At 41.8% G+C, this 26,379-nt stretch overlaps 1 protein-coding gene across 1 annotated transcript; it reads right to left on the bottom strand.

The window, feature by feature from the left end:
• Positions 1-845: 845 nt before the first annotated feature.
• On the bottom strand, positions 846-21,055 carry LOC122064980 (F-box protein At3g07870-like; the record flags this gene model as incomplete). Its single annotated transcript, XM_042628775.1, has 3 exons — positions 19,242-21,055; positions 1,234-1,293; positions 846-1,149 (listed from the first exon to the last, which is right to left on the bottom strand). Coding segments are annotated over exons 1-3 (1,998 nt in total), but the record flags the coding sequence as incomplete, so codon positions are not given.
• Between the last annotated feature and the right edge of the window lie 5,324 nt (positions 21,056-26,379).

Consider the following 26,379-nt stretch of genomic DNA (forward strand, 5'->3'; position numbering starts at 1 on the left):
AGGTAAGCAAACAATTCTTCTTCATGGAAAGAGGGAAACATGAAGAGCTCTAGGGAGAGGAAGACGAAGTGCTCTCCCAAAGGCACACCAATCAAACACAGAGTGACAATGGGGAAAACAAAATTGAAGGGTAAAATTAATTTACTAAAAATGAGACTGGACGAAGTCCAAATAAACTTTCTTTTTAATAGAGAGCACAAATATCAACTAAGCTTTCAATTAATTTGAGCTATGCACTCGGGTCTTTTTATTCAACTTTGGGAATACTGTAACTCATCTCAGTTCAAATCAATTATGCCAACATTCACGGATCTGAAAAGCTAGTTATCAACTATACCAGTTAAGCATTCACTACCAACCCAAAAAAAAGAAAAAGGGAAAAGGAGAAGGATAGATGCAGAACTTACTTAGGTATGCAAACGGGGGACCATCACATACTGCCTACATCACACCCAAAACTGCAAACCAGGTATTCATCCATTCTCAAGAAGTCTTAAGCCCACCTCCATATACACCCCCTCTTGAACTGTAAAAGATCATAAAGCAGATTCTGCTTTGAAGCCTTTCACTCTCCACATGAATGTACCCATCCCCCTTCCCCTTCCCCTTCCACTTCCACTTCCACTTCCACTTCCACTTTCCCTTTCCCTTTCCCTTATACTTCCCCTTCCACTTCCCCCTCCCCTTCCACTTTCACTTTCCCCTCCCCTTCCACTATCACCTCCACCTCCCCCTCCCCCTCCCCCTCCCCCTCCCATTCCCATTCCCCTTCCCCTTTCACTTTCCCCTCCCCTTCCACTTTCACTTTCCCTTTCTCCTCTCCGTCCCCTTCCCCTTCTCCTTCTCCTTCCACTTTCCCCTCCCCTTCCACTTCCCCATCCTCTTCCCCTTCCCCAGCCCCAGCCTCTTACTGATAATCCTCTTGAATTTCTACCAGAAGTATTCATTCCTTTTCCAAAAAGGTCAAGGAAAGCACCAAAATCTTCAATCATTTTATCAGTATTAGAGGTACCTTCTCCCCTACCTTCTCCCCTTTGAAGTCTGTTCCCCTCTTCTAGCCTTTTGAAGAATTGAAAGTACTCTTCGTCCCCTCCAACTGGGTTCAATCCATGTTCTGAGGGCTGCTTGTCTCCATACTTTACTGATTCACTGCTCAAAGCATAACCCAGATATTAGTCAAGACAATAAAGTGATGGCAAGACCTTAAATTATAGAGAGATGAAGGAACATTACTGGGCAGGAATTGGAAATAATTTCGAGCACCATTCTCCGAAGCTCAAGTTGAATCTATCTCTGCCAAAGATAAACACAATACAATGAATATGAAGTTGCAAACCCCAGAAATTGTTAGTATATAATCAAGTTGAAAGTTGTTTCATGGGATTGCGTATTTGATTAAAATATCAAGAAATTAAATTTAGAAATATCAATAATAAGAAAAAGAGCACAACTTTGCAGGAAGAGATTTCAATCACTTCAGTGGGAAATTCACTCAACTTTCACTGGTCCACATCTCTTTTGCCAATGCCATGGACAGGCAGAAGCTCACATGTTTCACAACTGACAACTGGGGAAAAGAGAGTAGCCAAAGGGGAATCACGAAGTAGAGAGTTGATGTGAGAAGAGAAGCAGCATTTCAATATTCATCCCACTTTCTACTGCAATTTTTCATAGAGGTTCCAGAGGACCAGGCCTCAGGAGTTACTAGAATGGTTTTAAGGCAATAATAAAGACTTACAATGCCTAGTTATCTGACAGAATATCAACTCCACAAATCATCAGACTACAGGTGACAGGAGGATGAACAGTTGGTAATATACAAATAAAACCTACATGAAAGTAGTAGAGCTACAAGGGCACTTCACAAAAAGGCTTATTTTTTAAGACTGAAGAGAAGTGTCAGCACAAATCATGCTCAGGTTGATTGCAGCATTTTTAACCAATAAAAGAGTTAGTACCATAACACACAATTCATCAGGTCCCGTGAATTGATTACTAGCAACTTAGCAGCTTAGTCAGCTAAGCTTAGTCTCTAGCGAGGGCATTTCCATTGGGCTATAACTGAAGCTATAATTTTCTTCTTTATGCCTTCTATCCTTCTTATAAAGGCTTTGTATTTCTGACCTCTTATTCTATACCATGTGTTTTAGGCTAGATGTCCTTTTAGCCCCTCTAGTGGTATCAACAGGAGGATATCTTTATAAATTCTTCATTAACAGATTCTATTTTGATTTAAAATAATCCATTAAAGGAAAAGGAGACATTAGCAAAATAAAAGAATAAACAACTAAAAAAGCATGGATGGCACTCCTTAACAAAATATAACCACATCCATGCTCGCCAGACCCGCTAATGCAGTAAGTCACTCAGCATTTCAACCTGATTAATAAAAGAGCTGACTTTGGTTGAGGATTTAGCAAATAGCCACAGTGCTCAACCTGCCCTAACCCATCTTAAGAGAACGACTTTTTAAACAGCTTTAATGTAAGATCGAATCACAAGTGATCCAATCCTAGGTAGAATCTTTACTAAATTCAATAAAAATCAGATTCAGGGACAGTAGGATGAACAAAACAGAAAATAGAGAATGAAGGGCAGAATGGGGATAGGGGAATGGCTATCTCAGCCTGGGTCTCTCACCCTCAGCTATCTCAGCTGATGATTATCATTTCTCAAGGAATATTTTTGCAGACAACAAAAATAAACTTTCATTTAATCAAATTCGTGTTTAATGTTGTAGCCCCTTACAAACTTATATAGAATACTCAAAACTGACTCAAACAGTAAAAAGAAAAGGCCTAACCCAATTTTTAACTAATTAGGAAACCTAAACTAACTAGGAAACTTTTTTTTTTTTTTTGTGCAACTGACTAGGAAACTGAAATAACAAAGAATATAGACTAAAAACAAGACTCTAACTAAACTAATGAATTAAATATCATTTTTTTACTTTCTACCCATATTTTAGGCCCCTTAAAGTGGCCCATTACAAAGAAAACTCATGGGATCAAAGGCCTAACACATGCAAAACCCAACCCAAGGCTTATTTCCAATAAAATAAGCCCATTAAATGACTTATTTGCATCAATTCTCCACCCCTTAAAGAAAACTCGACCTCCAGTTTTGAACAGAAGAACAACCACTTTGGCGTGATGAAGTTTAAGCTGCAATCCATAGTAAAACTCAGGCAATTCTTTGAAGACATGAATGTAGCCTAGAAAGTGAGGGGCACGATCTTCTAAATACTTCAATGGATGATGAACTCCACATACGCAACCTCAACATCGTCAGATGTATCCATAGGGTCATCTACATATGCACCTTCAACCTTTTCAAACTCCAATGCAACATAAAGCTCTTTTGGTTCATCTACCCGGTGGTTCTCGATCGGTTCCGTTGATGGTTCAAACACAACTTCAATCTTGAACCCCTTAGGATCTTCCTCTTGGCTGTTCACAATCATCACAATTGTTGTAGTGTCAAGTTCCTCAGTCTCAACCTCATTATCCATAGCGGCAACCTTGTTGCTTTCAAATTCTTCCACATAAGTTTCTTTGATAATGACTAACTCTTCTTCAACAATTGGAATGGCTGAAATTTCTTCCACACTAACCTCAACTTCAGGTTCAGATGTTTTGATTGGAGGTGTCTCCTTTGGATGCGCTTCCTTGTATTGTTGCACGAGAGCAACTATACAATTTATCGCTTCTTTCATTCTCTTACCGCCTGTGGATGGCTTTTGGAAATTTATAGAGGACTTCAAAGGAGACTCTGGTGGAGGAAAGTACATTCTTTGTTCACGTTTAGATAGGTACATGCCCGCCAACTCCTATTGCATCTCTTCCCAAGTCCTAGGCTCACGTCTTTGAGCTTGAAGTTTCCTTTCACACATTTTCCATCTGGGAACATGCATATTGAAGTCTTTGTGTCTTTGTCAAGTTGTAGTTGTCAAAGTACAGGTCCAATTCATACACCCATTTCAAGGAATTCCCCATGAAAATAACCTAGCTCCATCCTTAGTTAGGCTAGGCTTTGATACCAATTAATGTAAGATCGAATCACAAGTGATCCCATCCCAAGTAGGATCTTTACTAAATTCAATAAAAATCAAATTCGGGATAGATAGGATGAACAAAACAAAAAATAGAGAATGAAGGGCAAAATATGGGTAGGGGAATGGCTATCTCAGCCTGGGTCTCTCACCCTTAGCTATCTCAGCTGATGATCATCCTTTCTCCGGGAATAATTTTGCAAACAACAAAAATAAACTTTCATTCAATCAAATTTGTGTCTAAAGTTGTAGCTCCTCACAAACTTATATAGAAGACTCAAAACTGACTTAAACAGTAAAAAAGAAAGGCCTAACCCAATCCTTAACTAATTGGGAAACTAAACTGACTAGGAAACTGAAATAACAAAGAATATAGACTCAAAACAGGACTCTGACTAAACTAATGAATTAAATCTCATTTTTTCTACTTTCTACCCATATTTTAGGCCCATTAAAGTGGCACATTACAAAGAAAACCCACGAGATCAAAGGCCTAACACATACATAACCCATAACACATACATAACCCAACCCGAGGCTTATTTCCAATAAAATAAGCCCATTAAGTGATTTATCTACATCAGCTTTTGTACTCAAATCCCACCATCCAAAAGTCAACCTAAACGATTTTCCCTGGAATGGGCAAAAGTCATGTTGTCTGTGTATATCCAACTGAAAGGTCAAACTGAGCCCATCCCATTACCACCCCCACAAGAAAGCACAAAAAAGAAGATAATCCACCAAAGACACAAAAAAAGAAACAGGAAAGTAGAGAAGATCACAAAATAAAACATCCTCGGAGACATCTAGCTCAAGAATCTATCAGAGTATTGGCTGAACTTGTAGAAAGTATTTCAGGGTTTCCTTTTAGTAGTAATCTAAAGTTATGTGCATATTGGATAGTTTTGTATTTTAAATTTTTTTTTTTTTTTAAATGAAGATTTAAAACAGTTACCTATTGGTTGTCTTCACCTAAATGTGTCTCCCACAAATAGCAAACTCAAGTTTCATGTAAATAGAGTCTTAGGTGAATGGTTTTTAACTCGCGGAATAACTGGCGGTCAACCGGCCAAGCCGACTGGCTGGTGCCAAATAAAGTTTCCCAAGAGCATCTATTTTGTGATTTTAGAGGAGGTAGTCGACATGCAATGGCTAGTTTCTGAAAATTCCTTCACAAGTCACAGGTCTTGGGCCCTCTTAGACAGGTATATCCAAGAGGCATCTCTCCTTTATAAAAGGAGAATGTCCTGGTCTCTTGGGAGTACATTCTAAGTGTCTCCTACATCCTCTCTCACTGGTTTTTGTACCACTGAGAGTTCTGTTGTCCTATTGATAGAGCAAAACCGAGTGTATCCTGACAAGGCCAAGTATGTGAGCGCACCAACTACTGGAAGGGCCAATGGGGCTGTTTCCTCTAGGAGGTAGATTCGCATTACCCAGATTGCACCATAGGTGGTGTCTAAATCTTAAGGAGAGTGACCGCGGGCACTACTCAGCCCCATCGTTCTCCTAATCATTGCAAGCTTCCTGCTTGCAATTGACATATTTGAAGGTTGATGATTAATCATGAAGTCTCATATTGTGGTGAAGCTAAAGCTCGATAGGCACTTGGGCAAGATAAGTCCCTCATTGCCTATTGTTATTTACTACAGATAGTAATTTGGTATGATCCTTCTCATAATATGACCATATTGGTTGCTCATTTGGTCTGATCCTTCTCATGATAATTAATGGATGTTTGTAAAGAGTTTCAGTTATAGTTTTGGCCTTTAAGGGTATCAAAAAGCTCATCTTCTTAATCATTGGCACTTTGTTCCATGGGGGTTCTTTGGAGATACAAAGAGGAAGTGGAGGAGTTGGGTGTATATATATATATATATATATAGAGAGAGAGAGAGAGAGAGAGAGAGCATATAAAAAATTCACCACATCTATGTAACATATCCATAACCTTTTTCACACTAGCAGCCCTTCTGTTCTGTAAACCTAGTACTTTATAAAATCAAAATTCGAAGTTTGCTGGATTTTACAGTTAACATGAGAAGGGCTATGTCCTGGTATGACCCTTGCTCACTTTTGCAGGGTCCTAGAAATGGTTGGGGCTGTGGACCAGAGACAGTCCTATCTTCTGGCATTTTTCCCATTAAGTGTCCATTCTCAGACTCAAACCCATGTCTTCATGCTGGCAGCTTAAGCTTCTACCATCACACTAAATGATGCAGAATTATTATTGTCACAAGGGTCCAATATTTTTCCAAACATTGTAAGGCATGTATTCTACCAGGTGGACAGATGATGTGTCCATTCCAATTGTTGGACAGAAAGGACATGGTCTAGATTAACCATGTAAATTCCAGTCCCTAATTCAATCAAATACCCCTTGTATTGGCATCATTGTACAAGGTTTCGCTTTGAAGCATGCTTTTGACCAAGGTCGAAACATGTATATATATATTTTTTTTTTTCGAGTTTCGATGGCTGGTTTTGGGGCAAAATGGCCAAATTAGGCCAGGAATCTTCTAGAACCCCATATTTGGAGGCCTATAAATATAGTGAAACCCTTAGATTTTAAAAAATCACACCTAAAATGATAGTTTGACTTCCAACCCTAAGTTGGTAGCGTACACAGTATACATTCTCTAATATGGTCTATTCCACACAATGTTTAGTACTAGAAGTCTAGAACCCATGTAATTCAAGTTAAACAACTTAAATATGTGTTAAAAGCAAATCAAGGTTCGAAATCTCGTCTTGTTTCGGTGGTTTCGGAACCACCGAAATACCGAACTCTCGGCGAGTTGGATGATTTTTATTTTTTTGACTCAATTGACTATTTTGGTGGTCAAATAGCCATATTATGGCCTAAAACTTGGTGGGTAGCTTGTTTTAAGCTTAATAAACATGCTTAGCACTTAAATTTGCAAAAATATTAGAACATGACAGTGTTTTAGAGTTGCACCCTTGTTTGGTAGCAACCGTCGAACTATTCTGAAGATTTTACTTGTTTAATTGTTAAAACAAGATATAATATCATATTAAAACAATTAAATAATGCATATAAACCATGATCAAAACATACATCAACATTAATTAACTAATATTTAGAATACTAGAGTAATATACTATGCAACTCCCTAACTTCCTAACTCCAAAGTCCCAACTTAAGTCATCCACTAAGCGTCTTACTCTTAAATCTCAAAGTCCCAAATGGAAATATCCCAAGTCCCAAACATATTAGTTATACAACATTAATCATAATGACTGTCTACTGGAAAGAACTATGATGGCCTAGCTGGATTCCACGCCCAGTACGATAGAGTCAATGTGCATTTTTCTCTGAAAAAAATTCCGTTCCAATAGAGTCGTAGATCAGCCAATGGGGAGTAACATATATATAATTAAGTTCCATCAAAGCTATATTACCAATAAAAAAATACAATTTATGTTGATAGAAAATGCATTTTATAAACCAGAAAAATAAAAAATAAAATGACTCTATGAGGTCATAGATCGGCCTCTAGTGTTTAAAATGTGAAAATTTTAGCCCTATCCAACATGTATTTATTTTAATATTTCAAAAAAAATGGTTTTGGGAAAAATGGTTTACCTTTCCAAAGCTTAAAATGTGTAGATCTTCAACTTGGAGTGATCTTCAAAGCAGTAGATGTGAAGATGTGGTTAATTAGTGGACAATGGAGTGATTGTGTTCAAATGCAAGGAGCCGAAACTTCGTCGAGATAGTCGAGTTGGAGTCGAAATTTGGCCGAGACCCTCACGAGATGTATTTATAAGCCTTAGTTGGTATCATTTTGGTATCTCACCGAAATGGTACCGAAATTCCGACCGAGATAATGTCCTTTTTGTAATTCGCAACATATCTCATCTCAGTAAAAAAAAATACGAAATTTCCAAGATCATGATCGAACCATGGAGTGAATAGACATCAAATTATAGACCATTTGATAAATCATGCATCATACATAGTTTGTTACAAAAGAGACACATATATCAAAGTCAACAATAGTACCATACAAGCAACAAGTCACCCCTATGCCCATCTGAGTCCTGGACTCTGATGCAGGCCCATCCTAAAAATGTAGTCCAAAGACCAACCAACTCATGCACCACCAGACTAAAAGGGAACCAGCTCCAAAACTACAACCCAAATAATCTGAAGAGTCATCTCATTAGTGTTTGATGATGTGGAAACCCTTCTCCCAAAGAGTCCCTTGGTCCAAGCTCCATCCACTACCCCCCCCCAAAGAGTCTTTCTTGAAGACTATAAAGAGGCTAGAAGCATCTATAACAAGTGCAACCCCCCCACATTATCTTTTGGGTCTTTTTTTTTTTTTTTTTATTCTCAACCATTGGAACATCATTAAGATCAAGGATGAGATGTTGCAGTCATGGTTTAAAGTATCGGTCAGTATCGTATCGGTAAAGGCCGATACGATACATACAATTTTTAAAACCCTTTGTATCGATACGTATCATACGATACACACCGATACGAATCTTACGATACACACCGATACGCACCGATACGTACTGATACTCTACGAAAAATTCAAAATTGAAGTGAAATGTATGTTTTGGTATGTATCGGTACGTATCAGTATGTATCGACCGATACACACCGATACGTACCGATACAGTCATAAAATGGCCAAAATGGGTAATTTTTTAGAAAAACACAATTTTTTGAGGTGTTTTTGTTCCAAAGTTGTTGCCAACCATTTTTCTCTCTGACTAAAGTGGAAATCAAGGTTGGGAACAAGGATTTTACATTTATGGGACAACTACAAACCTTAGATTCTTAGTGCAATACTCTCAATTTCCTGTTTATACATAATACATGTTATATATAACTTTTTTAACTATTTTTTTATGCAAAAGTGTATAAAAAAGTGTTTCCTATCCATTTATGTGCGTATCTTTAGCGTATCTCCGATACGATACGATACCCTCCGATACGTATCTTAATTTTGGCTGACCGATACGGCGACCGATACTTTAATCCTTGGTTGTAGTAACTTTTATGAATTATTTTCCTACAGAAGGCCACCAAAGCATGCATGTAAACAAGTGAATTTTAAGTTAATTTTGAATAAAGATTGCCTAATGAATTTCTTTTGAATCTTGAAGAGTTCATTTTTGAAACCTTAAAGAACCTTCTGATGGAGGGCCGGTAGGGTAGGGAATATCCTTGGGATGGGTCTCAAAGTTGCAGGGAAGAGTGAGAGGAATCACCCAAAGAAAGGGGGGAAGGAGAGGTCACATGACTATTGTGAAGTACCTACCCGGCACAATCAACTACTCATTCAATCAATTCTCAAATCAAGTCTAAGAAATTGGGTTACATGCCTTTTTATACTAAACTGAAATTAAAACTTCCCTAAATAAAATCTAAAACAGAAATAGAGACTTCTACTTCCTAACTCTTAGACTAATAAAATAGAAAGACAATAAAACTAAATTGGAAAATTCTACTTATCTAATAGCTACCCAAAATAAAAGATTACAAATATTCCACCTAAAAAAAATCCTAACAGATCCTAATAGCTTTGATTCCAAATTGGATATGGTTCATATCTGTTTGGACACCCAGATGGGTTTGGATCGGTCCATGTGTGTATTTGTATCAACTCCCCCGATGTTGAGGACGAGTTTTGAAGAAGGGCAACAATAAAAGCTCACAAGAGGGGTGAATTGCTCCTTATTTGCGACGCGAACAAAATCTAAGATATGAAGCTGCAAAGGTGCATTCAAGTCCAGAAAATCATAGGGGAACAAACTCATGATGAGGAATCGATGGCTCTGTATTGATGTCCTTCATTACTTGATCCACAAATGTCTCAATTTTTGGTGCCATTACTGGTTCCAACACTAAATGGTCTTCCTCTTGTGTTGACTCATTCGATTCATCCTATGGGTGCATTGTTAGTACCACCTTCTTTAAGTCAACCGGTTCATGAAGAATAAATTTTTACGCATGTAGTAAGCCTGAAGGGTGCACATATTGTTTTCACGATCAAGGATGCTGTCTCATTGTTCCAACCAACCTCAACCCAATTTAAAGATGCATTGAGGATAGTCAAAACACTTCACAAAAAGCACCATCATAATAATGAGAAACAGGGAATTCAATGAATACATCATCCTCTGACTCAAAGATAATCTGATTAGTCTTGAACAACATATCAACCATAATTCTGGTAACGAAATTGTCATTTGTAATTGGAAGCACTTTAAGCCCAGGACAAAGAGTGAGTTAGGGAGTAATAGGTCTCCTACTTGGAGATAAAGCAGCAGAGGGATTTCTGGTTGGAGTCGTCTTCTATAGGCAATGGTAGAGCAGCAAAGGTGGTTCTAAGGGTCTTTAATGACCATTAGAGGTGGTTCCAAACGGAGGGAGCTGCAACTTCGACAAGAAAAGAAAGATCACAAACAGGTGTGTGTATCTTCTTTTTTTTTTTTATGGTAGTCCTTGTCTCTCGTTCTCACTTCTCTTCTTCCTATATCCCTAGAGATCTCTGACTTCAATCTTGGACCCGAATGATTGCTTCTTCCACCTTTAGCAGCATCTATCTCACTTCTCTGTGAGGACAATTCCCAATCCAGGAGGAGTCTATGCAAGCCCATGTAGCCTAAATGTCTTCTTGTTTAATGTAGAATGAGAATTCTCTTAGCAGCGTAAAGTACCAATCTCTTCTCCAAAGAAGGGGTAATTCAGGAGTAGATTACAAGTAAACTACCCCTACAGTTTATAACCCCAAACAAGACAAATAGGACTAGGAAACAAGGGAATAAGACCATCAAATAAACCCCTAAGGATACAATAGCAATGCAGGAGCAAAACCAGCCCAAAACCTAACCCGATATGAGAGAGAAAGACCTGCAATATAACTGGAGAGAGAGAGGTGCGGCCAGGTCTGTAAGGCTCCAATTGAGCTGCAAATTTGACCGATTGTAGGGCCCAGGGAGGGTACAAAAACCCCTAAATATGAAGAGCTTATGACAGCCAATTTGAGAGTTATGCGCTTTCTTGATTTTCAGACCTAGGAGAGAGAATCTAAAGATTTCTGCATAAACAACAACCGAGTGATTTGGATAATTTCATGAGGAGGACTGAGTAGTCCTACAATGACTTCTAACAACCCTTAACAATAGCTCCTTGATCAGATTCATAATAGAGGAGAAGAGAGAGATCACGAACTTTAAGAATTGGGAATTCTTAGCTATCGATTCTGGCTTTGAAGACTTGGACAGATCTGAATTCTTCTTACACTAAATAATCAATAACAATAAATAATTCGGTGAAAAGTAAAGGAATGACAAGGGGAATGTGGGTGGGAGGAGTGGCTATCTCAGCCCGAGCTTCTCACCCATAGCTATCCTGGCTGTTCTAAGCAATTGACTGCAATTTTCTTTTATTCAAATCTGCCAATTGAGAGTCATGTTCCTCTATATATAGAGGGCTGAATAGCAATTATAACCTAACTAGGAGCTAGTCTTCAAGTAGGACTAGACAATACCTAATCATAGTTTTTAAGGCGGCAAGGCGACGGAGGCGTTTGAGGGTCTTTCGAAGCGTCTTAGTGATAAGGAGGGCATAAAATGTCGCCTTATCGACTAAAGCGTTCCTGTGTAATTTTTTTTATAAAACCAATTTATTTGGCTCAAATCCTAGTTAAATCGTATTACTCATATGTTAAATAAATATTAAAGGTTCATATTCATACCAATGTAAGATATTCATCAAGAAAACAAATCAATAAAGTGATTAAACTAAGTTCATCTTCATCAATCATCAATCATCATAATATATTAACATATAATATAAATGCATAATTATGAAACAAAATTATAAATATAAAGAAAAGAAGACATAAAAAATACAAGTATTTATTATACTTACCTCTATGATGCTAAAATGAGTACCTAAGCCCTAAGGTCATCCACTATATTTTTACTACTGTCAAAGAAGAATGAAGCTCACTGCTACCGGAGCAAGCTCACCGCTGCCGAAGCAAAATGGTCGTCTGGATCAGTGGTTCTTCCTTGTACATTGATTCTTTCTCAAAGCCCTTTCTTAAAACCCTTGACAAAATCCAAACCTTGTTTGTGAATCGGGTTTTTGTTTGTTTGTTTTGGTTATTTTTGGTGGAATAAAGCTGATCCCATACATCTCAAGTGTTAACAAAACCATACACCTACCAATAAAAAATCTATATTTGGAATCTTCATCAAGTAATTTTAAAATGTGTTAAAAAAAAAAAAACCCATAAGGCGCCACTTCACATAAGGTGGAGCACTGCCTTACCATCTCTAGACCGCATCAGTGCCAAGGTGCTGGAAAGGCATCGCCTCACCAACGCTTTAAAAACTATGTACCTAATAGGAGTTGGACTCCAAATAGAATTAGGACTAGAACTCCAACATAGAGTAGGTAACTGACTAGTCATTCACTAATAGGGAAACCTAAACTGACTCAAACTGAAACAACAAAAGAAATAAACTCAAAATAGGACGCTAACTAAACTAATGAATTAAATCTCGCTTTCCTACTTTCTACCCATATTTTAGGCCCATTAAAGTGGTCTATTACAAAGAAAACCCATGGGATCAAAGGCTCAACACATACATAACACACCCCAAGGTTTATCCGCAATAAAATAAACCCATTAAGTGACTTATCTACATCAAGGGGAACTTAACTCGATCAATCTCTTCGATTTTCTAGTCTCGATCTATTATCTCAATCTATAGTGGAAGCAATCACACTTTGATGCAGATTAATGACCAAAATAGGCTTGTTTTATTAGGAATAAGCCTAGGGTTGGGTTCCATAAACGTTGGGCCTTTAATCCCATGTGTTTTGAGTGTAATAGGCCACTTTTATGGAACTAAACTAGGGGTATAATGATTGCATACGGGGTTGACTAATTTCTTTCCTTTTACATTAATTTCCTTTATAATTGGGTTCAATTTAAGTTATATTTGTCTTCTTAGGAGTCAAGTTATTAGTTGAGTCAAGTCATTAATAGTTAGTTTCCTTTTTCAGATAGTTCCTAATTTCAGTTTTTAGTGAGTATGGTACTAGAAGAGTTGGAATTTTCTACTTCACTTGCATCCTAGAAGAGTTGTCAGACCTCTTTGGAGTTGCAATCATCCTAGAAGAATTGCATTTCAGCCCCATATCTATCTCCCTTATTTTCTTTTAATTTCAGATTCTGTTCATGTTTGTGCACACCAACTTGACGACATATTTTGAGCACCCTACAGCAGTTATCTGAGAAAACATTTGTCACCAAGTTGTAGGGCCGAAAGTCCTTGTTCAGTAGCATTAGAATCAGGTCATTCTGACCTATATTGAGCAAGATATCATCAAAAATTGAAGTCACTCCAAACTGAAAATTCTACATATATTGAGTTCGTGTTTGAAGTAACCCTCCTGATCCGTTGGTCTCAGCAGCCCATCTTAAGGCTTGCATCAGACTCCTAGGACCAAAACGAAATACAGCTCCATGAAATCATAGATCGGGCTATAGCATGCAATATATAAAAAATTGAATGCCAACCACCAAATACATTTTTTTTTTGTTGCTAAAAATAGTTGTGAGAAGTGATATACCTCCAACTTTGGATCTTGCACAAATCTTCTGACAACGCAGCAAATTGTTGCTTCCACTGCGTTCCTGTACTGCCCAAAAACTAGTTCCAAGCTTGTACGACAATGATTTGGCCAAGACAACATGAAAGTTGAGTTTTCCAAGTTCAGAAGTCAAAACCACGCGACAGTCACAAAATGGGTCAAAATTTCGACCCATTTCATGCGAAACTTGGTATTTATATTAAAGGATTGTAATAGTCTCGACCGAATATCAGCGAAACTGTACATAAGACTAAAATTTTAGTGTTTTACTAAAATTTCGGCGGAAACTTTGACAAAAATATATATATCGCAGGCTGTTTCATTTCAACAACCTGCAATACCAAAATGTTTAGCAATGATATTTCGTGAAAACCTTGTACCATGATTGGCATGCATCCCGTGTATGTCCATGCATGTATACCAATACCCCAGACAATGTTGAGAACTCTCCCAAATCTGAGAGGGGAACAGACACTTTACATTAAAACAAGGTAAAATATATGGTTCAGATTTATCTCAGGATTTCTGAAAATGTCACATTCCTTTGTTACATGGATAACTGCCATAATAACGATAATAATCTATATTATCTCAATCTAAGCAACAGAAAGTTGATATGAACGATATGATTAGGGCATTTAGACCTATAAAAAATAAGGTATCTCCATTCCTGGATCTATTAAAAACTATAGAATGATAGGAAAGAACATAGGTCCTGTTATACTTGTATACTATGAGGACCTGAGCAATCTGTTTATAGATGGAATATGCAAGATTGATGGGAAACTTACTTCCTGTCTGCTATACACTTTTGAGGATGCCCCCTTTGACAAGGTTCAAAAAGTCATTTAGTTTCGCCCTTTCGGTCAATCTGAAACTACCGAAATACCGGCATGTTTCGGCAAAATTTTGCCGAAACAGTGTATATTTTCTATGTTTTTTGGTTGGCTATTTTGAGGGGCTAATGGCCAAAATGACTAAAATGACCAAAATTTCAATGAAACAATAGATTTTTTGGACCAAAATGAGCAAAATTTCAACAAAACAGTGCTGATTCTGGGTTTCGCCTCTTGATTCGTCTCAAACATTTGGAAATTAATGAACTTTCAGTGAGTTTCTGAACCATGCCCTTTGACTTGAAAACCGACAAAGGAAGGATTTTGAAGGGAGAGTGCCACCAGTAGGGATGAGAAGAATAGACCACCCTTGGATAAATATTATGACCATTTCAACCTATTGAATCAAAGCTCTGTTTACCCATGCCTTATCTAATTTTCTAGGTTGCTAAAGTGTCTAGGTTTGATGTTGTTGGATGGGGTAATGACTTGTATCACATATAACACCAGCCCAATTTATTTATAACAATGGAGAGAAAGTTCTAAAGTACTACAAGGACCATTAGGACCCGTTTGGAATCTGACACTTTCCCTAAACACTCATTATCAACACTCCCCCTCAAGCTGGTGCATAGGTATCACATATGCTCAACTTGCAGATAACAAGATGAAACATCTTACTATCAAGACCTTTTGTAAATATATCAGTCAGCTGTTCACTACTGGAAACAAAAGGCACAGTGATAAGACCCATATCTAGCTTTCTTTGATGAAGTGTCGATCGATCTCCACATGCTTGATTCAATCAGGCTAGACAAGGTAAAGACCAATGCTAATGGTAGATTTGTTATCACAAAAGAGCTTCATAGGAAGGGTAGTAAGGACAGCCAAATCTATAAGAAGACCATGAAGCCATAGGAACTCACAAATGCCATGAGCCATGGCACAGAACTCTGTTTCAGCACTTGAACGGGCAACCACGGCTTGCTTCTTGCTTCCCCATGTAACAAGGTTACCACCAACAAAAGTGCGATAACTAGTAGTAGATCTGCAATCATCAGGAAAACCTGCCCAATCAGCATCCGTGAAGGCCTTCACCCTAAGGTGATCATGAGGAGAAAAAACAATGCAACGTCCTGGGGCAAATTTCAAGTATCGGAGAATAGGCAACACAGCTTCATATGTGTCGAGTAGTGATCATGCATGTACTGACTAACCAGACTGACAGCAAATGCTATATCAAGGCATGTATGAGAAAGATATATCAAGTGCCCCATTAATCTTTGATATATACCCTATACACAGAATCACCTTCCTTACTACTCAAGTGACTGTTAGCTTCAATAGGAGTACTTATCAGCTTGCACCCTAACATGCATCTCTCAGAAAGAAGGTCAAGCACATACTTCTACTAAGACAAGTAGATCCCATAAGAAGACCTAGTAACTTCAATGCTAAGGAAGTAACGAAGTTGTCCTAGATCTTTGATCTTGAATTCCTCACCCAAGTATCTCTTGAGGTAAGAGATTACTACCAGATCACCTCCGGTAACAGCAATATCATCTACATAGACTATCAAGATACCAATCTTCCCACCAAATCTCTTGATGAACAGAGTGTGATTGGCATTGCTTTAAGAGTAGCCTGTAGTAACCATATCCTTATGTAAACGCCCGAGCCAAACACAAGGGGATTGCTTCAACCCATACAATGCACGCTTCAACTTATATACCTTCCCTTGGGTTTTGGAACAAGTGAACCTAGGAGGAATGTCCATATACACTTCCTCCTCAAGTTCCCCATTAAGGAAGGCATTCGTCACATCTTGCTGTTGGAGATCCCAATCTAAGTTGGCAGCACAATCTAAGTTGGCAACACAACCTAAGATAACACGGATTGTGTTCATCTTAGCAACTGGTGCAAAAGTCTCCTGGTAGCCAATCCTATAAGTCTGAGTGAAACCCTTGGCAACAAGTCTGGCCTTGTATCGATCCATCATAGCATCAACCTTCTATTCACTGTGAAAGACCCACTTACACCCAACTATCTTCTTTTGTGAGGGCAGACACATAAGATCTCACATGTCATTCTTCTTCCGAGCATGCATCTCTTCAACCATAGCTGCATGGCATTGTGAGTCTGCACTTGCTTCCCGCCAAGCTGGGGAATGGACACAGAGGATAGAGAAGACACAAAACTATAGTAGGAAGGAGAAAGTGAGTCAAAAGAAACAATTTTAACAATAGGATGTAAAGTACAAGACCCTAGTGCCTTTATGAATAGCAATAGGCAACTCAAGAGACAGATCAATAGAAGGAGAAGGAGAAGGAGAATTACCTGGGTCCAAGGGGATAAGATTAGGCTCGAGAGGAAACAAGTAGCATGGTAGGGTAGATGTTGGATGCGTAATGGTCTGAGTCAGTTATCTGCGACTATAAACACGTATCGCTGGCCGAAGCGAAGTAGGAGTGCCACTCACCCCTTAAAACAGGACACCGACAGGGATAGCAAGTTCAAGAGGTGGCACATCTTCCATAATGAAAGAAGATTCCCCTTGAAGAGGAGCTGCAGTGTAGTAGGATGTAGATTCGTGAAAGACAACATCTATAGTCACAAACCATCTCTAAGTGGGAGGATAAAAACACCAATAACCTTTCGGAGTAGGAGCATACCCCCAGAAAAACGCACTGGAGACCACGAGGATCAAACTTTCCGTGAGGATGATGATCGTGTGCGTAGCAGACACTACCAAATACCTTGGGAGGTACAGAAAAAGCAGTGGAACCTTAGAGAAGATCCAGAGGAGAGCGGAAAGAATAAACCCGAGAAGGCATTTGCTTGATTAAAAAGGCAACAGTCAGACGTAAAAAATGCCTACCTTAATGGTGATTTGGAAGAAGTCTATATGGACATCTCACCAGGCTTTGAGTCTCCATCCACTGTTGTGAAAGTATGCTAGTTACATAAATCTCTCTATGGTCTAAAGCAGTCTCCCCGGCCCTAGTTTGGTCAGTTTGTCAAGGTTATGCTGCATTTTGGTTATAAGCAAAGTCAGGCCAATCACAGTTTATTTATTAGGCTTTATGGTGATAAAATTACTGCTCTCATCATATATGGTCTAAAGCATTCTCCCTGGCCCTGGTTTGGTATGTTTGGGTGTACACCTATCGACTCTCTTATTGAGACTAATCATCATCTTAGCAGTGATGGTGGAGACCCAGTTGACTAAGGTATCACCGACTTGTTGGCAAGCCGATATATCTCTAACACCCATTCAAACATTGCATATGCCATAAGAATTGTGAGTAAATTCCTCCATGCTCTGTTGTCCACTCACCTTGAAGCAGTGTACTGTATATTGAGATACTTGAAATCTACTCCACGAAAGCGCCTCTTGTTCTCAAACAATAGCAATACCAGACTCAAAGCCTTTGTCGATGCTTATTGGTCAGGTTTTGTTGACGACCGTCACCTTATCTCTAGTTATTGTACTTTCCTGGGTGGTAACCTTGTTACCTTGGGGAGTAAGAAGCAATCTGTGGTCTCAAGGTCTACTATTAAGGCAAAGTACCATGGTATGGCTCAGGGAATTTGCGAACTCATCTGGCTTTAGGCTTTACTCAATGATCTTGGCATTGTTACAGCTAGTCCTATGTGGCTCTACTGTGACAATAAGGCTGCTATACTCATACCCCGATTCAACACAACCGGACCAACATATTGAGATCGACCAGCATTTCATCAAAGAGAAACCGGAACAAGGTTCCATTTGTATTCCATTTGTCACCCCTCAGAAAATCAGCCAGCTGATGTGTTCAAGAAAGGTTTATCTTGTAAGGCTTTTTATCCTCTACTCCGCAAGTTGGGCATGCGTGATATATATGCTCCAACTTGAGGGGGAGTGTTAAAGTGTCTAGGTTATATGCATCTAGGCCTATGACTCATCCTTATGCTAGTTGTACCTATTATGTTGTCTCGAATTCTTGACCCATTTCGAAGATTAACCCGCTCCAACATAATTTGGTGGTAACCCGAAACGGATTTTTTTTCCAAAGATCTATGTTGGTAGCAGAGGGGTTGGCCCAATAAGTATGGTATGACCACGACCGACCATGATCGACCGCGGCCCGATGGATTGGCCAGACTTGGAGGAGTATATATATGTACTGTCGTCTTGTTGAGCATGCATTGTGAGATTTGGGGTTTTTTATTTTAGGGTTTCTAGGCAAGTTTTCTTGCCGAGATTTGGGTGTTCTAAAGAGAGATCTCCATTGTAACTTTTCTTCCAACATAGCGAATCATCTTCTACTTCACCCGAGGACGTAGCACACCACATCGGTGTGTGAACCTCGTTAAATCTATCTTGTGTGAATCTGTGTTTGTTTTTCCTTCATATTTGTTAGTGTTTTTTCTAACAGTAACCCTAATCTCTCATTATAAATAAAGGTGGCCTCTGTCATATTAGACAAGCTGAATCATTCTCACTCTTTTATTTCAACTTAGGTTCAATTGATTAGTTAAGAACATAGATGACTTAATGAAGAAAAAAAAAAAATTTCAGAATAGCACCAAATATTTTGCATTCTGATTAAGCATTTAAGGTCATTTTAATTTAACATACATATACCACAATGAGCATCATCTTCAATTAAAATGGTAATGATCAAGGGGAAACAAGTAGGGAGAAATTTTGTTGTACCTCTTTGCCAATCCAACAGCATTCCGGAGTGGGAGAAGGCTTCCAGCATGAGTTATTGCTTCAAAACGGGGTGGAAGTCCATGGATCTGAATATCCCTAAATCTTTTCATCACAGGGTCATATAAAACTAAACATTCACCATTATACGACATCAAAAGCTCACCATTTTTCATCAATCGTAAAGGTATAAAATGGCCATCGTCTCGTCCCAAACCTCTACGTGAGATGATATATTCTTTAGTCCAAGACCCCTTCACACCATATTTCTTCATTACCCATATCTCAAGCCGCCGATCGATTGAATAATCAAATAAACAGAGACGTTCCCCTAACACACCTAAATTCAGTCTATGGCTCCGCCAACCTGGAACAAAGCCTGGAGGTGGTGGAACAACTTGGAATTCCTCCCTACCCAAATCAAAAGATACGATCAGTTCTGGCACATTCAGAGAGCCATACTCATCCGTCATCCAGTGAAGAGATCCATTCACAAATGCAGGTGATGCTTTTCCACGAAGGGGGTATGGCACATCTCCAATATGTCTCCATTTGCCCAAACTAAGCGAGTACACTTCACCTTCCAATTTAAAACTTGATGTACCATTTCCAAATCCGAGATCAATTGAATGAAACAACATCCTTAGCACTTTATACTCATTATCAGCCTCATCAAAGCCAAAACCGGATACAATGTCAAAATCAGTATGTTTATCAGGCTTCGGAAGACAAATGTATTCCCCTGTAACAGGATTGCAGACAAATCGAGGACCATAATACATTGGCTCAGACAAACAGAGCAAGCCATTACAGGAACCCACAACTTCAAACTCCTTCTTTGGGGGAAAAAACTTGGGGTTTGCAAAAACAGCACGGCCATCAAGAGTATCATAACGAGTATCATGTTGTAACAAATAAATATCATTACGCAGTTCATCAATGCAATATCTAGCGTGAAGCAGAAGACTGGGAGGAATATCACCTTGGGTTGCTCTATTATGGTGCATTTTGATAAAACGACGGAAGTGAGTAATGTAACACATATCCTTACAGACACATCTGCAGCTTGCGAGGGTCTTGATCGGTAATCTGGAGAGAATGTCGAACACAACATCTGAAGGAAGCTTCGACATCACACCGATGTTCATTGGCCTCTCTGTCTGTTCGTCCTCTTCTTTTTGGGGAATAGCCATCGCATAGGTATATTTATCGTCCTTTTCCTCTTCATCTTCTTCTTCATCATGGTAACCACGGAAAGGGTAAGCAAAAAACTCAGCCCAGTGACTGTAGTCACCACCGTTGTAATCTTCATCGTCGTAGCGGAAAGGATTGGTGAAATCATCGTAGCTTAAGGGGTTTGATAAGTCGATGCCCTCGTAGAAACCCAAACTGTAATCGGAATCAGAATCATATTCATAACCATAACCGTAGTCGAAGCAATAATCGGAATCGGAATCTTCATATCCAAAAAAGCTTCCTATGTTCATGTGAGGAACCTCTGCTACTTGTTTATTCTTCTGCTCCGCTTGGGCGTTGTTGCTTGAGACGATATGGCTTTGATCTTCCTTCACTTTCTCCTTCCCTTTGTTATAGATTCCTCCTATTTTCAAGCGGTTCCTTCTTCTTCCACCAGGCATGGCGTCTATGGAATGGAATTTGCAGAAATGTTTTGGCGGTTTTTCTCAAGGTTCTCCAGACCTAAACTGTAAAAATGTTGATAAAGAAATGCGAAGGGAAATTGTGTGGAGTCGGGTGCTAGGGCAAAACATATGGTTGTCAATAGAGAACCTCGTTCTATTGGAAGGAAATGATAAACACTTAAAACCTAATTTCTTACCAAAAACAGAGGTATTAATTTAATGGCAAAAAAGTCGCGGAACGTACGTGTTAATAATGTTTTCAAAACGTTCTTCGTGGATAGCCGTGGATTTAACGACAAATAATCTGAACCATTGAAACGTTTCTCTCTCTTTTTATCGAATATCGGCTGTGACGGTGACAGCTAGTCATCCCTAATTCTTCCCTCTCTCTCCTCTCGCTCTCTCACGCTCTCCTCTGTGTGTGAATCTGCACCCCCTCAAATTTCGACCAAACTTCTCTCTCTCCTCTTGTGAATAGATTTTTGATTGTCCTGAAAACTTTAGATATGGAAGTTCTGATCTTGTAGTTAAGAGATTGTAAGATTGTGAATGTTCAGATCCTCTCTCAAACAGGTTAGGAGGTGATATAGCCAAAATAACCTCTCGGTGGGGGCAATGACACGTGTCACTGCTGGGACACGTGTCCTCTGCCAGATGGAGGTTCCAAGAAACCACTCACACTCGAGCACGCTCAATCACCGAGGCACGCCCACAGAATCACGCGGGATCACGTCGTCTGCATGAGGGGAATATTCCCCCAGAAGGTTGGACGTATTCTAGTAGGACTCTAAGAGGGAAGAAGGGGGAAAAAACCCTAAGGCCGAAGAACTATATAAGAAGGCACGAAAGAAAGGGGAAGGTAAGCTCTGAGACCCTCACCATTACTCCCTTATTGAACTGTGCGGCCGACCCTGACTTGAGCGTCGGAGGACTAACCCCGGACAAAGTTCCGGGCCTCCGTCGTCTGTGTTTGTGTAGGTTGGACTAGCGGGGTTTTTGGCAGTAACAGATTGGCGCCGTCTGTGGGAACGACGGTAATGGTGGGAAGAACCTACAACCGAAGAAGGACGAGAGCGACGTCCAACGTAGACATGGGGGAAGAACCTTCAGGGGAGCTTCCTCCCTCGGCAGAGACTGGACGAGAAAGAGGTCATGATGACCGGGAAGTGTCCGTCAGATACCAGCGGTCGGCTGGATATTCAGTACGGGAAGGCAGCGACCATCAGCCTCCCGCTGCCCAGGAATACGTGACAAGGCAGCAGTTCGAAGACCTCCAGAACAAATACAACCGGATGGCAGAGACTATGAGGGAGGTCTCCAAAGCTGTCTCCCATAAGACCGGCGGAGCACCCCCAGGGACTCACGTCCAGTTCGAGAGGGCTCGAGAAGAAGACCGAAGCAGTACGGGATCGACGAGGGCCGGCCGCGATCCTCGAAACCGAGCAAGGGAGAGTCCCGCGCCCCGAAGTAGGACGCGACGCGCCGCCAGAGACCCGCATGGGGATGAGCACCAAGGAGACAAGCGGAGATCCGAGGACTCGGGATTAAAGAGGATGATCTTGGACCTGAAGGACGAGATCAGAAAGGTGGCAGAAAACCAGACAGGGAACCGCGAGCCCGACCTCACCAATGATACGGCCTTAGCTGACGAGGTCATGAGGGACCCGCTCCCGGTCGGTTTCCGCCTGCCCAAGTACGACACCTATGACGGGTCGGGGGACCCCGTCGATCACTTGGAAGGCTTTAAGGTCGCCATGCAATTCCATCGCGTCTCGGAAAATATTATGTGTCGGGCCCTCCCATTGACGTTCAGGGGGGCGGCGAGGCTGTGGTATAACCGACTACCGACGAAGTCGATCCACAGCTTCAGCGACCTGAGTTACTTCTTCGTGAAGGGGTTCTCTAGTAGCCAGCCCCTCCAGAAGACTACGTTGAACCTAACCAACGTCAAACAGCAAGAAGGGGAATCGCTGCGGAATTACATGAAACGATTCCAACAAGAAAAGATCACAATCAGGGGCCTAGACCCGAAGGAGGAGTTCACGGCCCTGCTAGGTGGCGTGAAGGACAAGGAATTGAAGAGGTCCCTGGCGAAGCATACGCCTAGAGATCTGACCGAGCTGAGGGCGCGATGTGATAAGTACATCCAGATGGAAGAAACCCTCCAGGCAGATGAAGAAGTCGAAAGGAAGGCGGCGAGGAAGAGGCCCTTAAGGGTTGATGATAAACCCATCGAAGAAGGAAAAAGACGAAAGTCCGAGCGCAGTCGGGCCCCCAGTCCACCGAGGAAGTTTGAGAGGTATGCACCCCTGAACCGTAGACGAACAGAGGTGTTAATGCAGATAAAAGATTCTCCAGATGCCAGGGCCATGAAGTGGCCAGGAAAGATGGGGCGACATCCCGAAAGACGCAATGTGGATAGATACTGCCACTTCCACAGAGACCACGGCCATGACACCGAGGACTGTTGGCATCTCAAGGGGGAGATAGAAGGAATGATCAGAAGGGGATACTTAGGCAGATTTGTAGACCGGGAGAAAGAGCTGGCTCCAGAAGGCACTGGCCGAAGAGATAACCGTCGGAGAGATGGTGCAGGTCGGTATGAAAGAGGGGGGCCCGCCCGCAGAGGAAATCAAGAACAGCGGAGAAACCAGACACCAGAGGAAGATGGACGCCGGCCTCGAGAGGAGAACAAGAGCCCAACAAGAGTTATAGCAACCATCTGTGGAGGCCCGGCCGCAGGAGAGAGTTCGGTCTCTGCCAGGAAGGCGAAGGCCTACGCGAGGAGCGTACATGTGGCAGAATGGTCGAACAAGAAGGCAAAGACGGGGACAGTCATCTCCTTCTCAGACGATGATCTGGAAGGGGTACAGACCCCGCATGACGATGCCTTGGTCATCGCCATGACTATAGGAGATTGCAAAGTGAAGAGGATCTTAGTGGATAACGGCAGCTCAGCTGATATCCTGTTCCTCGAAGCTTTCCGGAAGATGGGCCTCGACGAAGGAAAGTTAAAAAAGGTCGAACACCCGCTGCAGGGATTCTCTGGCACCCCGGTGAAGGTGGAAGGGTCGATAGAGCTGCCGGTTCGAGCTGGCACCGGAGATCGCCAGGCGACGGTGATGATCAACTTCCTGGTAGTGAGCATTACATCAGCGTATAATGCCATACTAGGAAGAGTTGGGTTGAATCTGTTAAAGGCCATCGTCTCCACCCCCCATCTCAAAATGAAGTTCCCAACTAAGAATGGCGTCGGGGAGTGTCGGGGTGATCAGGAGACGTCCCGAAGATGTTACGCCACTACCCTCTGGGGAAAAGAAAAGGCGGGTGAGACGCTCCCAATAGAGGATCTACGTGATGATGTCAGCTATCAACGGGGAGAGCCGGCCGAAGATTTGGTGCAAGTTGAAGCTGAAGAAGGAGACGACACCCGGCAATTCCAGATTGGGGCTACCATGCCAAGGCCGCAACAAGAAAGACTCATCTCATTCCTACGGAGCAACGCTGACGTATTCGCCTGGTCGGCGTCGGACATGCCCGGGATCGACCGAGAGGTAATAGAACATCACCTGAACGCTAGCCCAATGAAGAAGCCGGTCCAGCAGAGGAAGAGAACGTTCGCCCCAGAAAGGCAGAAGAAGATAGATGAGGAAGTAGAAAAGTTACTGAAGGCCCGGTTCATCCGCGAGATTCATTACCCGGAGTGGATATCTAACGTGGTGATGGTCCCGAAGGCCAACGGGAAGTGGAGGATCTGCATCGACTTCACCGACCTGAATAAGGCCTGCCCCAAGGACGCATACCCCCTGCCAAAGATAGACCTGCTCATCGACGCCACGGCGGGATACGAGGCGCTGAGTTTCATGGATGCATACTCGGGGTACAACCAAATCAAAATGGCCGAGGCTGATGTCCCGAAAACCTCCTTCATAACTGAAGGAGGGTTGTACTGCTATGAGGTCATGCCTTTCGGACTAAAGAACGCGGGGGCCACCTATCAAAGGTTGGTAAATAAAGTTTTCAAAGGGCTGATCGGCAAGACCATGGAAGTGTACGTGGACGACATGCTCGTGAAAAGCCTGAAGGCGGAAAGACACATCCAAGACTTGGAAGAGGCGTTCCAAGTACTACGACGGTACGGCATGAAGCTGAACCCAGCAAAGTGTGCCTTCGGAGTAGCCTCGGGGAAGTTCCTCGGCTTCATCGTTTCAGAAAGGGGAATCGAAGCCAACCCAGTCAAAATACAAGCCATTCGGGACATGAGGTCACCCCAGAACGTAAAGCAAGTCCAGGAGCTGACGGGTCGGGTAGCCGCCCTCGGAAGATTCATGTCTCGGTCTGCCGATAGATGCCTTCCTTTCTTCAAGGCGCTGAAAGGGGCTAAAAGGTTCGAGTGGACGAAGGAGTGCGAAAGATCTTTCGAGCAATTGAAGGAGTACTTGGCCGCACCCCCACTGCTGACAAAGCCGAACACCGGAGATGTCCTACAGCTGTACCTTGCTGTATCGGCGGTGGCTGTAAGCGCCGTACTGACGAAGGAGGAAGGAAAGCAACAACGGCCAATATACTACGTCAGCCGAACCCTTTTAGATGCCGAGACAAGATACCGAAAGGCGGAGAAAGTGGCGTACGCCCTTGTGACGGCGGCAAGAAAGCTGAGACCATATTTTCAGTCACATACGGTATGCGTACTCACCGACCAGCCTCTGAAGAAAATACTGCAACGGCCAGATGTGTCCGGTCGTCTAGTAAATTGGGCCATAGAGCTAGGAGAGTTCGACATCCAGTACAAGCCGAGAACCGCAATTAAAGCACAGGCCCTCGCAGACTTCATAGCGGAGACGACGATCCCCGATGACCCGCAGGAATCTGCCGAGGGACGAGCAGATGAGGCTTGGACACTGTATGTGGATGGGGCTTCCAACAGCGATGGAAGTGGCGCTGGAATTGTGTTGATAAGCCCCGAAGGCTTCAAAGTAGAGTGCGCCCTACGATTCGACTTCGACGCCTCCAACAACGAAGCAGAGTACGAAGCGATAATAGCCGGAATTAATCTGGCTCGGGCTTTGATGGTGAAGGAACTGGTAGTGAATAGCGACTCCCAACTCGTGGTGCGGCAAGTGAATGGCGAATACGAGGCCAAAGAGCAGAGGATGGCCGAATACTTGAACACGATGCGAGAAAGGTCAGCAGCTTTCAAGGAATTTGAGGTAAAGCAGGTGTCACGAGAAGAGAATGCTAGCGCAGACGCACTGTCGCAGCTGGCCACTTCCGACTTCGCGGAACTTGGACGAGCGGTGTATTTCGAAGTACTACCACAGCCAAGCATCGAGAAACCCCACGAGGTGTTACCCGTAGGTGAAAACGGCCGAAGCTGGATGGACGCCATAATGGAATACCTCAAGGAGGGGAAGCTCCCAGAGAACAAGGACGAAGCAAGAAAAATAAGAATGAGGTCGGCACGCTTTTTCCTGAAGGATGACACGCTGTACAAAATAGGG

Source organism: Macadamia integrifolia, unplaced genomic scaffold (genome assembly GCF_013358625.1).
Source record: "Macadamia integrifolia cultivar HAES 741 unplaced genomic scaffold, SCU_Mint_v3 scaffold1844, whole genome shotgun sequence".
NCBI classification, from domain to species: Eukaryota; Viridiplantae; Streptophyta; class Magnoliopsida; order Proteales; family Proteaceae; genus Macadamia; species Macadamia integrifolia.